This window comes from Dermacentor andersoni, chromosome 4 (assembly GCF_023375885.2).
Source record: "Dermacentor andersoni chromosome 4, qqDerAnde1_hic_scaffold, whole genome shotgun sequence".
In the NCBI taxonomy this organism is placed as follows: domain Eukaryota; kingdom Metazoa; phylum Arthropoda; class Arachnida; order Ixodida; family Ixodidae; genus Dermacentor; species Dermacentor andersoni.
The window spans coordinates 78081415-78095418 of record NC_092817.1 but is presented as its reverse complement, the minus strand read 5'-3'; the positions used below and the strand labels follow the sequence as shown (position 1 = coordinate 78095418).

The 14004-nt window shown below is 43.7% G+C and overlaps 1 protein-coding gene across 2 annotated transcripts in view; it reads right to left on the bottom strand.

The window, feature by feature from the left end:
• LOC126536335 (uncharacterized) overlaps positions 1–14004 on the bottom strand; it is a 155483-nt gene that overhangs the window by 134753 nt on the left and 6726 nt on the right. For both annotated transcript variants that reach the window (XM_050183264.2, XM_055073946.1), the window contains exons 3-7: positions 13801–13913; positions 8756–10445; positions 5550–5644; positions 578–712; positions 365–509 (exon numbers count right to left, since the gene is read on the bottom strand). In XM_050183264.2, coding sequence (XP_050039221.1) covers positions 365–509; positions 578–712; positions 5550–5644; positions 8756–10445; positions 13801–13913 — 2178 coding nt within the window. The remainder of the gene's footprint in view (positions 1–364; positions 510–577; positions 713–5549; positions 5645–8755; positions 10446–13800; positions 13914–14004) is intronic.

The window sequence follows — 14004 nt, the reverse complement described above, 5'->3', positions numbered from 1 at the left end:
GACTATGAAACATATACTGAAATTCACTACTGCATAGCACTACATAGCTCTTCCTGCCAGTTTTATCCAGTTTTATTTCATGGGATGTCACATGCAAGGCCTGCTCTCTTCTCTATGTACTGAATGCTTACACGCCAGCAATGCAAGGCACAGCAAGGTACTACTGAGACAAACTCAAAATTGAGTTTGCTTTGTCTGTTCTTTCTGTTACGCTGACAATGTCCATCATTGTATCATGCTCTCATCAGATCATCACCTCGTCTACAATATTACCCTCGCCATAAGTTGAACAGAAAAATAATTTGTCCACAACTATCACCATAAAGCACTGCTACTATAAATGGAAGTATGCAAGACACGCCACCTTTGACCTGATGGGGCTTCATGAACTTGACAAGCTTTTCATTGACCTGCACAAGGGGCTCCTTCGTCTGCAGGTCCACTTCAAGCACCAGTTCTTTCACTGTCACGTCGGCATCACTGGGTTCAGTTCCTAAGACTTCGTAGTACTGCAGAAAAAAAGAGCAATAGCAGTAATGGTCAATCGAAGAACAGCACAGTACCAAGCACACCATACCAGCTTCCGCCTTTCAGCAATGCGTTGTTTTCTTTCCTCTTCAGCCTGCGCAGCTGCCTTAGTCTGTTCAGCAAGCTCTTCGTCAGAAATGAGTTTGCGAATGTTCCTGCGACCTTTGCCATCAGGGTCCTGGTTCTGTAAGCAAAAAAAAAAAAAGAGAGAGGACAGTTTTACGTGAGAGGCACAATTACCCAAGAAATATTAGCAAATTATCCAAGAAAATACACAAAATTAGGTACATGTGCAATGCAAGCAAAATGTTCAATCATTCCACCATTTTTTTGGAGTGCAGGTGTGGCTTGCCTCCTGAGCACAACAATCTGCTTAGCATCACGATTTATGGCCCTGTTCGTTGCAGTGACTGTGCCTGCAAGTCACAACTGATGCTCAGCTTGGACAGTCATTTATCATAGTGAAATGCCACAGAGAAACTCCTCTCGTCATGAAGACATCCTCAGTTAAGACATTTTGGGCCTTCTGCTTAGTAACTATTGTCCTGTGGTGGGATGTATAAATTGTCAATGTCACTGAACCCTGTCAGCTTCCATAACTGTGCTGTGTTGTCTCCCTGTCCATCAAAAAGCTGTTTGTTCATAAAGACTCGTTGCTTCATCTGTCCGAGAACATAGCCACACACACTTTCTGTCATGTGGGCATTCTTTCTCACTAGAAAAATGAGTGGAAAGTAATACAGTTACAGATAATCTTGAACAGGAAAATCCCTAACCAGAAGATGTATTTTTGTGTCGTATCACTGCCAAACGTACACACAGGATGGAAAGCAGAGGCGATGCGCCCCAACAATTGCCCATCGCTGAAGTGAAACATCCCATCTGATGTTACACCACATGAAAGCATCATTAAGAGTGTTAAATTGGATGTACAGCCTCTTCTTGTAATGTAGTATTTCCAGATCAGGAGAATAAGTCTGTAATTAGTGACGGTTACAAACACCAAACAGTAATATAGCCTGGTGAGTGTCAATAAATGTTACTGTAATAAAGATGCATATCTCATTCTCTAATAGCAAGATCATGTTGGTGACAATGCAATATGGAAGCAATTACTTCAAAGTGCAAGATAGCAATTTCGGCATCATAATTAAACTAGCACTAAGAGGAAAATGTTTTCAGCTGTGTTTGTAATTTAGTAAATGACCTTTCCATAGTGCCCAAAAACATCTCTTACCATGAGAAGGTGCTTGGTATGCCAGAAAAGGCACACAAAATAAACTGGTGGCAATGCCACCTTGAAATTCTCGCACCAGCTCACCACGACATCATGAATTTTGATGCCATCTGTTCACGCTTTATTAAATTTTTATCGGTAACAATAGACTACATTGCATTCTAAAAGAGCCAACAACTGAACTTGGAAAGTTTCAAGAACTTTTAGTGAACCACTATGGTAGAAATGAGAAAAAAAATATACTTTGCAATCAGTGACATCACACTGACATACCATACCGGCTCTGCGGTTTCAGCACGAAATTAAAGAATAAAACTTTGACCGTCATTTTCTGATATAACATTCAACCTATTACCGTGAAATTGTTGAAAATAGCATTCTTTGTCAATTCAAACTGATTCAATGCTTACATGTAATGTCCCTTTAAGGTTAAAAAAATGCTATGTATTATATATTTCGCCTAAGTGCTTCAAAAACATTGAATTCAACATCTCTGCACCAGGTTTTAGAATAATTTAAATGCATAATTAAAGAATAAACATGCTGAAACATAAAAAGGGTTACACTCCAAGTTCCACCGAACAAACCACTGATAGCTTGCAATAACAACCAATTGTGAGTGTGGCACAGGTGGTACTTATAACAACAGCTGCCACTGGAGCTGAGTCATGCCTTCACTAAGGCTCAACTACAATACCACAGGCTTGGCTTGCTAGCATTGCCCAATGGAAACATGGACAAGGAAGGTACTTGCGAGCAAATCAAAGCTCAAATTTTTCTATTTGAGTTGCACTGAAAACAAGATGGTGCTGCACATCAGATGACAGGCTGTCCCTTATACAAATACAGTTCGAAGTGAATCCAGAAGGCCTGTGCTGGAGATTCTAAAACAAATCTCTCAATGCCATGGACCTCAGGAATTTGTTACATGGCTTCAATATTGCTTTCGGGCAAGCGCACTCATAGGACCATCTGCTGTCTAAGACTGGGCCTTTTCAATTTGTTGTCTCTAACTGTACAGGACTGCCGGAATCATTGCTATACAATGCTCATTGGCTGAAAGTGCTACCTTGGGCCATTCAGGCTTGCTGTGGGTGGATTATCGAATAGGGAGGCCCACTACTAAAAGAGGTGCAGGATATTTGCATGAAGCTGCTGACTGTGGTGCTTCTTGAAACGGCTAGTACAGTGACTTGTTTTTGCATATATTTAGGAGCATCGGACATACAAAAACTGATATGCGAACTATTAATGTGCTATTAATGGCAAAACGAACGTAGTCATTATTCTAATAAGGTACAATTTAGGGTGTCTACCAAGCTGACATTTCCAAATTCCCTGCGTTTTCCAGGTTTTCCCTGAGTGCCTTTGCAAAATTCCCCGAGTGACACAGAACTTTGTCACAAGTGAGATTCTCTCTCAACATTTGGTAAGTAAACCTCAACTGTCCTGACATACTCTAAGCCCACGCACAACACCTCAGTGTTTTGTTTCACTGCTTTAAAGAGTTTATTTTGGTTTGGATGAGGGACACCTGCATCTCGGAGTCAGCCAACACTTTGCTTTTTGAGCTCGAGCACCTTCAAAGAAGCCACGGCACACTTCCTTTCCCGTTCATTCCTCAATGCGTAGGTCGTTTCTGTTATCATCCGCTTTCTGCCGCGCTTTCGCCCCACAGACCATTCGAAGCATCCTCTTAGTCAGTTGTACAGCCAACGTCTGATTTTTCCGACTCCCTAGGGCCCACGAAAAAGTCCAAAAGATTGGACAGTTAAAAAAATGAATGCATATCTTTTACTGCCCTTAAAGGGCCCCTGACCAGGCCACATAGCAAATTTCGGTTATGCACTGGAAGTTGTTACATGCCCTCTAGGGAGTGTTCTGGTGCAAGAATTTTTAAAATCAGTTCATTAATAGCTGAGATAGAAATATTTCAGTGCCGCGAGCCCATGATAGGCAACGGCCACTACCAAGTGAGACACTCTTTCCACTTGCCCCGTCTAGCCTCCGCAAGCGAAATTCTTTCCCTGCGTTCTCCCATACCGGAGCTTAAGGATCGCGTGACACATACGTCCTGGGCCCGCCTTCATTTTTTTTCCCTCACTTATTTTGCTGTGCGGTGCGCTTCTGCTGACGGCGTCACGTGTGAGCTGTTGCGTTTGTCTCATTTTGCGCAGCACACGATTTTGCGTGCTGCCCACAAGAACACCTGACTAGTGGTATAAGCAAGTGCTACGCGAATACTGAGGAAGACACAAGCGGATCATAGAGCATGATCACACGCTCAAACATTGTAGAAAATAACATACTTTCATTGTCTGCGCGCGTGACTGCATGACATGGGAACATGCAGACAAAATGGAAGTACATCTCTCTTGCAGCAGTGCAATGTAAAACAACACGCAGACATTCAGTTTGTGTATTTTATTATTTCTTTAAACTTTAATTCATCAATTGGAGTAAAAGATTACACAAATAACGGATGTTGCCTTGAATAATTCTCGAAGATACACATGTCACTACGAGAGACGTCACAGCAGTGCGATGTGCATAGGCGTACTTGTGCGATTACGTCCGCTCTCTGACTGGGAGCACGGCACCCACGAGGCAGACGGCATTCGGTTTGAAATTTGAGCTCTTTCTGCGGCGCATAGCGATGCAATACTTAGCAGACATGATCGTTAGAGCGCATAGTGTGCACAGCGCTTGTCAGCTCAAAATGGCCAGACTTGGTGAGGGGCCCTTTAAGGGCTCAAACCGACGCAGGCACATTCGAAAAAGCTCAGAAGGCCTGCCAGTACACTAATTAGGCATGTCGGTGCTCGTACTGCGATAGGAGATGGCGGGTGCACGGGTTTATAATTAAGGAATACGTACTGTGTTCCATGACAATTGGCCCCATACAATGCTTGTTGTGCTTCACCGCAATACTTTCGCGTATGCTTCACCACGTAGCATTGCTGTAGTGAGACGAAGCTGACTTTCGGGAATCGGCATTATGCAGTGCGCCGTGCTTTCCAAGCTTCGAAACAAATCGCGAGGACTACAAAGGTGCAGTGGGTGTCGTTGCTGACAGCAGCGAATTCTTTCAATGAAAAACGCGGCACAGAACGGCAGGAAGCTTAATAGCGAACGTCACTAGAAAGCAGCTAGTCCTAGCGTTGCCGCGATGGTGGCTACGGCTGCCAGCAGATCTGCGTTCGAGAGCGCCGGTTCGAGGGGGAAAGGTAATCAAAATGGCGGCGATGGTGGTGGCTTTGATGAAGGCTGTTTTGTACCGGCGGTCATGTCAAAAATTTCGAAAACTCAAACGGCCGAAGGGTTCTCGCACCCGAAATTTCAGACGTTCTTATACATTGATCCTACGGGGGACGTGGTGGCGCCACGAAGCCGTCCGAATTATCAGGCGTCCGGAAAGTGGGTCGTTGACGGTACACTGGAAACTCCAGCGGACAACACAGCATCAATGAGGATTCGTTACGATTCCTCTCTGTTACTCGGGCCAGCATTACCACAACTTTCGTTCCCTTTCCAAAATTACTGCTCATTTTCCCTGATAGAAGCACAAATTCCCTGAGATTTCCCTGAGTATTCCAGACGATTCAAAATCCCTGAGAATTCCCGGTTTTCCAGGTTTTCCCGGTTTGTAGACACCCTGTGCATTCAGACACAACTTTTTAGCCTACGTCTCGTACTGATCTTAATTTTTTGGTACTGCAATTTAGTGACAATTTTTTATAACTACAAATGTGAAAAAGCTGTTTTGGAGCACAGGAAATATCACCTTCGTTGGTGACACACCGGCTCCCTCCTCGTGACCGTCATGTGGCTCCAGTGGTCTGTCTTGTTCGTCACCATCATCACTCGAATCATAGGACCCTACACAAATGAAATTAAACTGTGAGTAATAAGACATTAAAGAGTACTGGTACTTGAAACGAAAAATGCATTTTTTTATGGTGAAAACAAAGCTTCACTTTCCCTTTCTCAGTAAAGCAAGCCACTTATAGTAGTAAAACCTTGCTAACTCAAAGCTGTAAGCAGAAAAAATTTCAAGTGGGGTTTCAAGATACAAAAATCATAAGGGTAGAAGCCTGCTGGCCATGCATAGAACACGTCAAGCCTTTCCAAAGTGGCGCCAGTAATATTCTCGGTCACTTTTGCATACCTTGACATCGGACACGTTGGTGTTTACAGACAACAGCCTTACTGTCACTGTGCCAAGACAGTATGCTGATGCTGAGTCAAGACGACTGAGCCTAATCCAAGACTTGAAGCCAGACAACCAAAGAGTTTATAACCAGTTCCAAGCACCTAAAATGCTGACGCTGCTAATTTCTGCAGCATAATACATTACAGACAATTTCACTTAGAAAACCAAACCTGAAATGCGGAAGAGCACAGCTGTCAGGCCTTTAGCATACACCCATGAGTGACGTGCTGTTTACGCCTCGCCGTCACGAGCATGAAGCGAGCGTCCTTACGAAGCCACAATCTCACTATAACGTTGCGAGCTCGCACTCTCACCTCACTTAAATGCAACATGTGGACTTATCATGCCCACTCAAAGCATCAATAGTCTTGCTCAAGGAAACGATTAATGCACTGTAACTAGATTGATGTATCACTGACAGTGCCCTAAATGAGAAGGAAGAAAAGAAAGAAGGCTCAACTCCCAGCTCCCCACTGCTGCATAAGGCCACAAGAGCAGCTGAGCAAATGCACATGAGCAGTGATAGAAAGAAGTGGGAAACATAAGCATGGAGCGCAGCCCAGCGCGACATCTGGCTCTGCTAGCGAGCTTGGAACGAGCACGATCACTTACTGCTACTGTGTGAAAAACTATAGCAAGCAACACTGCCCCTTGACAAGGCGAGCCGTGTTAATCGATGCCGATAATTGGAATGTGCCGTAGCAGCAGAATTCTGCTCTCTTTTTAGTGATATCGCAGCTGCGCACAATATTAGAAACTTTTGGGTCGTGATTGTTCCCTGGTATTTACCCAGTCAAGATTTTGAGACATCCAATGTCCAGTGCAAAAACTTTTCGATAAGGGGTAAAAACAGATGGAGTTGAAACTACAGCGAGCAAGATTTTCTACTTACGCAGTATTTTGAGATGTCAGAGTTTGAGTTAATGCAAGTTTACTTAGGTTATGGGGCATTTTTAACGGTAATGCAGCACAGTTGGGGAATGAAGGTGGGAACTGCAAAGATCTTGGGGCCCCTGAAACGGTTCGGACAAATTTTGTAGACGGGTAGGGTACAGCTCATGTTAATCATTCACACCACAATTTGTGTGAAGTGTCTCATTAAGAGATTTACGGACGATTACAAGTTACCCTCCTCTATTTTCTCCTCTACTCGTTCGCCGAGTGATCGGGGCTAAGCTCCGCCTTCACTGGCTCAGCGCCATGATGGCACGTCGTGTCATCTATTTCCAGTTCTCTAGGAGAGAGCGCGCGAAGCTTCTACAACTCCTCCACCAGCTGCTTGGCAGTCGACCCCAAGCAAGAGCTATCAAAGCAGCGTGCGTTGCGAGCATTCTGTCACAGCGTCGAACGTGTCTGGTATTCTGGTAACCACAGGCGAGCTTGGCGTTTCAGCGGATGGGTGGAGGCATAAACTCAAGCTGATGAAGCAACTTTAGCGTAGACGCACATGAAGGGCCTGATCAGTCTGCACGGTCCAGCCACCTGTTGTAGCAGAGCTTAGCCAGCCAAACAAAGAGTTAAAATTGCTCTAAGTGTAAAACATTTTAAATATTTACAAAAACAGCATGTTAACGATTATGCTCCAGCGGTAAATTTACACCAGCAGCAAAGAATACACTTAGTTAATGCTACTGTGTTTGGTTGAGCTCTGTGCCACCAGGTGGCTGCACCATGCAGATCATTCACGTTTGCGCTTCTGCTCATCCCGTGAAACGGCACAGTCAAGCGGCCAGGCCCTGTCCCGTCGCTCGCGTTTACCCAAATACCGGACTCGCGAAATGCTATTGTGGTAGTAGTTCTCCGGTGTAAATTGGCGGCCTCAAACGCGCAAATCCTGGCGCCAATTGGATGCCGATAGCCCAATGCGCTGCAGCCATTCCGCTCGTTTGCTGCCTTGCAGAGGGACACGATGTTGCAACTTGACATATTGCCAGTCGCTACATTTGCAGCCCACAACGCAAAAAAGGCAAATTATAGTGCTCGCGAAAAGACTGAGACTGACCGTGGCACTCTCATCAAGACGAAGCACGTTGTAACACAAGCAGATGACACTTGCTATGTGCCACAAGTGCTTAAGTGTACCGAGAAATTGTTCTTCTGCATTCTCTTTCTGTTACTTTCTTTTTATAAAAACAAAGTAACTAACATTCCAACTATTACGGAACAACATTAGTTCACCAATATGTTGCAAAAATTATCGATGGCGTGCCCTGGGCAGCCAATCGGATAGCTCGCCCTACTGACGTCATTAGGGCAATTTACATCAAATGGGTAAGGGCAGCTGAAAATTCAGCCGAGCAGTGTGCTGCAATCAGCAGCGATGTACATTTTTAAAACCTTATAATAAATTTCATGCTTTACGCCGAGCACTTAGATGCGTCAATTAATGAACAGAAGGACCTACTCCGACGACTCCGTACGTTTGTACAAAATCGTTTCAGGATCCCTTTAAATAAAGGCATGCCATAATAACAGCAGAGGTTGATAGTACTTCATTATCAGGCATCAGAGCAAAAAGTGGTGCAGAACAGCAAACAGGCATAAATATAAAATGGAATAGCTCTTGTCTATTCACTTACAGCTCCTAAAAGTGCACATTAAGAGTGTAAACTTATGTTAACCCAGATAAAAGATACAAGTACTATATGCATTACAGCTTTAAACACATGAATTCACTTGTGTGCTAAATTCTGATAAGCAGCTCAATCCAAATAAACAAGAACGCCTGCTCATTATTTTTGTTTTTCAAATATATTTTGAGGAAAGATCCAACTTACGCGTCTTTGCAATGTTGCAAGCATCCTTTAGTTCTTCGGCACTGTTCCATCCATCTGTCTCAGTCATCATCCTCGTCATAGAATTGAGTGAATGATCAACGGGAAGGCATTCTAGGTCTACAGTAATATTCATTAAGAGCTTTGGATCTTGATATCTCTTGAATGCCTCCTCAAGACAGCTCCTAATAACCTCTTTCGATAAAGGTGGTGAACAACGAGAGGCACGCTTTCTCCTTGGAGGAGCCTTGCGCTTCCGAGCACGGGGTTTCCTCCGTGATAAGTCACGCCACTCATCATCCCAATATTCACCAGAATCACTTGACGAGTCAGTGGAATCACTTAACAGCCAATTAGAATATCGTGAGCGTTTTGCTTGGGCAGAACTTCCAACTCTGGTGCGCCTCTTTTTGCTATCATAAAAGTTCCTGCGAGTTGCAAGATGCGTCTTTTGCTCCCATTCCTCAACGGTTTGGGAACTCTCACTTGTTACACTGCTGTCTTCTTCAGAAGACAAATCGGTGCTGCTTTCATCTTTCTCTTTCCTATCAAACTGCAACTTAAAAGCTACGGATTTATTGCAAGTCTCAACATCGCTAGTGCTTGAAGAACTTGGCACATCTGCAACAGAGCAAGCATTTCCACTGGACGGAACTTCTTCAAAGTTTTCTGTTTTAACTATGGCAATGGTAGTCTCCTTGTCATCATTCTTGGAAGGTATGCTGCAGTGGTCACTGCTGTTCTCCATGTTGAGGTCTGCAACAAGGGTCTCAGGAACAGCTTCACATTTGATACCTTGAGCCAAAGATGAAAATTCGTCACCCGTGCTGAGAGTTGAAGGGATATTCAGGGTTCCACAAGTTGCAACATCATCATTTTCTGTTGTAGAACCTACAGAATATCCTTCTGTATCTGCTTCTGTCTTAATTGTGAACACATTCAGTATTTCAGTCCTGGGGCTAACTTCCAGACTGTCGGTTTTATCTTGAGAACATGACTCATTCCTCTCTTGCACTTGCTTGTCTTTACAGTCGACTTGATCAGATCCACTGACGTGATTCTGTTCTTTATTAATTGCAATTAGCTTTTCGTTCCCAGATGCCTTAGAACCACCTGGCTGATAGTCCACTGATGCAGAAGATTCCAGGCAACCATTCTTACCACCTTTCTTCTTTTTGGCACGTTTGACAGACCTCAGCTGCCGTCTCCGACAGGTTTCCACATTTTTCGCTATCTGAGACAAACTGCTAGCATGGTCGCGAAGCATCTTGCTTGCATCTGCTAGGAACCCTTCTTGTCGTCTGGCTAGCTCCAAGAGGGAGCGCTTGATTTCCCTTGCCTTTTTCAGGACAAAGTCTTTCAGATCAGCTTCAGAAAACTTTGGTTTTTTGCTGTGAGTGCTTGATGCCAGCTGTTTCTTTAGCTGCCGACTATAGCTAGTGATCATGCTGGCATAATTCACCATAGGTTCAAGTGGAGTAGGATCACACACATAGCACTGCCACTCCTCCAGCAACTCAATCCGGTTCAGCTCCCGGCGGGAGAAGTTGCGACGAATGCAGCCTTTGCAGAAGACACGGCCACAGCGGTCACATAAAACCAGAATACCACCTTCAGCACACCAACTGCAGTACTCGTCACTGTCACTGCCTTCCTTTCGAAGCTGGCCATCACCATAGTACTGGTAGCACCGCTGAAAAAAATCATTCCAGAACATAAGGCAGCCAAAGCAGCACAACAGTTTTTAGATTATTCTGAGTGACATAAAAATATGAACATCCCTTACTAGTATCACACTAGCAAGGGATGTGCCATGTGTAAGCCCATATTGCCTATTTATGCCTATTACATTGCATGCCTCTCTGTGGGACATTTATGAATACACATTGTCCTAGCTTTTGAAGCCCAAAAGAGATCACTTCCAAATCAAATTAATAAAGCTTTAGACCACAGAAAAGTATTGGTGCTGGCTGAGACCTTCATTCATAAGTCTGATGACTCCCATTATCAGACCATAACCTTGCATCTTAATAAATGAAAGTGCATAAATTGATTTTGCTGGTAGATATTAGAATGTCCTCTCAAATTCTAAGATGAACTCTTGGATGCACTCTTGGTGCGTGGGAGGCGATTAAAATGTCAAGATGGTGTATAAATTGCAGTAAATTGTTAAAACAACTTTTTGTGTCCACCTTTAGGTGCCCTCCATGAGAAAGCTTGATGTATGAAAATGATAATGAAGGTGTACACAATTGCCAAACTTTATCAGCTTTGACTAAATCGTAAATACCAATGTCAAAGCAAACGTTAACTTCCAATAAAGTGAAGCAGGGCCATCTGCTGGCACAATATTAACATAGACACAAGTGCCAATGCAATACAAAAGTCAACTTACAGCTAGAACACAGCAAGTCCACAAAACAACCTCACAGACAGTTACATAACAAAGCAGGTGCCTAACAGAATGGAATTACAACAAAGCATATTTACACACTTATATACACGAAGGACAAACTCTACTGCAGATATTTCTTTCGCCATGTTAAGAGGAAGCTGCATCTATGAGTCAACTTGACTTCCTTATTCAAATACACACAAAAGGCAAAAATCCTCTCATTAGACAACTGCTGAATTGATTCGCATGAAATCTTCCTAATTTGAGAGAGAAAGCTGTATTCTAGACTGTAGCAAGCATAATTTTTATTTAGCAGCTTAATATTTTTGCGAAAATTGCTGAAAGTCAGAAGTTATAGAAAAATTTAAGCACTAAGATTAGATGTTTGTAACTCTGCACCACAACCCAGATATACAGTCGAAACCACTTATAACAATACCAGTATTAACAATATATAGGTTACAACAATGAGAAGCTGCTGCACCATCAACTTTTGTATGTTTTCTATAGTGAAATAACCCACTTACTACAGTTGGACCCGGGTATATAGAACCCAGATATAACGCATTATTGTGTATAACGAACAGCTGTAAAATCTCCTTGAAAATTTTGTATAAAGATGTTATTTTATATATCGAATTATTGATATATAGAACTGTTTCGCGATGCCCTTGAAGTTCAATATATCCTGGATCGACTGTACAATGCCCCCCCGCCACATTATCAGTTCTAATGATGAAGTCTGGCTGCTAGGTGTCCGTGCTGGAAGATAATGAAATGCAAAATCCTTGAGAAAAAAAAAAGAGAGAGAAATTCAAGCCACTGCATGATCGCCCGCAGCACATATTTTCCACCAACTTTGCGTGCCTCTCTCTCGTCGCCCTTCCCCGCCTATGAACATAATGGGCTGCACCCAAATCTCTATGCCAGGCCATCCTCCGAAACACGAATGGAAAGCGCCAACTATGCTGCTCTCAGATCACTCGCTAGGCCCTCATTCTGTGCAGTTCTGCCAATAGATTAAATCACTCATGCTCGTCTTTGTTGGTTGCGTCGAAGTCAATCCTGGTCACATGGTTTTTCAGCATTGTTGACAGGCTTGTGCGAACATCTGTGACTATTAATGCAATTTCTATAAGACCACACGTGTCAGTGCACTCACCAATAATTTCCTTCTTCCCCTTCCTCCTCTTTCTCCCTGTCATCTTTGTTTTCCCCTTTCCCATTCCCCCGGTGTAGGGTAGCCAACCAGACGTTATTCTGGTTAACCTCCCTGCCTTCTGCTTTTCTTTTTCCCTCCTCCCTTGACTCGCCACTGAAACGGAAGATGGCTGATCCGCCCACTGATCATCAGCAATGCACGACGTTGTCGGTGAAAAGAAAGTGCACTGCTATAGATTTGCAAAAGAAGTAGTTCTAACCAATAAGAAGATTATCGCAAACGTGCTTGCATTGGATAGCAATGGTGACAGTGACAGCGACGACAGCAGTGATGCCCCGGTAAGGCAGGCTGTCTCTATCCTTGCAGGAGGCCCCACAGATGATTCCGTCTCTCCGGGACTTCGTTTCTGCAAGGGACCTTCCACTGCACTATGTGGAGCACCTGGATGCCTGCCTTGAAGAAGGATGTTGGCAAGCTTTGAATAAAGCAAGCAAGGCTGACAGACATGGTGTTTTCTCGTGCAAGCCAGTGAGAAGTATGTGGCAAGATGCTTGCACAATCTCGCCCTGGTGTTTCTACTGGATTTCTCAAGCTGACAGGCTGCCACGGCAACCTTGTCACAATTTTTATGAGGCCCCTTTTGGGGCCACCAAAGCAATGCCTCGGCAGAGCTCGCATATCGCTTGGCGCAGGTGGCCCCCCCCCCCCCCCCCCCCCCGTGCAGTTTATCGCAGTGCCATTCTTGAACGCTGAGAGCCACAGCTTGTTACACACAATCGAGGCATGCAGGAAGCAGAGTTAAACAGTTAGACGAGTGAACACGTTCAGCAGTTGGATGGATGGAGGTGGTGGGGAGGGGCACTGGCCTCCCTGCCATTATCGTTTTCTCACAACAGCTCTGCCATCTCCCTATTTTGATTTTTCTCATGCAACCCGCTGATAACAATTATCGGTTATAACAACATAATTTTCTTGGCACTTGAATATTGTTATAAGTGGGTTCGACTGTATCACACTTCTGTAAACTGCATCTCTTAGAGCAGACGAAGCAGAAAAATTTGATGAGTTTAGAGCTTGTGGGAAATTGTTGCAATGTTTACGAGGGTTTAATAAAATCAGATTCACAAATTTGCCATGTATTTTTGAGTGACGTAAGATGCACTGATTTTGTACGTTGCAGATGCTTCCATAGGTGCAGTTTATGGTTTTGCAATAGCATTTTCTATATTGCCAAGTTATGAGTTGTCAATTTTATGCTCGAGGCTTTCTTTTTTTCTTCTTGCTAGTTTGTTTTATTGCATGGCCTAAATATAACACAAAAGTTCCCTACTGCTGGTAGATTTTAGCTTTTTCCTTTAAATGCAACAGAACTCTGCAGATTTGGTGTGGTGGATGCTGAGCAAAACAATTTCTCCAGTCCATGTACTTAGATGAAAGATGCGGTGATAAAATTGCCTCTTAATGTTGAGGCCAACATCTGATGATACTCACTTTGCAAACAATTACTTTAAGAAGCTTGTGCTTGCGGAACTTCCTCTTGCAATGGTGGTCAAGCTGAGCTCCACAGGATGTGCACAGGACACGAAGGTTGGCAATTTCCTCAACTGCACAAGCATTGCACTTTTAAAGGAATACCGAAGTAGCTAAAGAAACGTAGTTTCAGACACAAAGTGGTAAACTGTGCATATAATGACT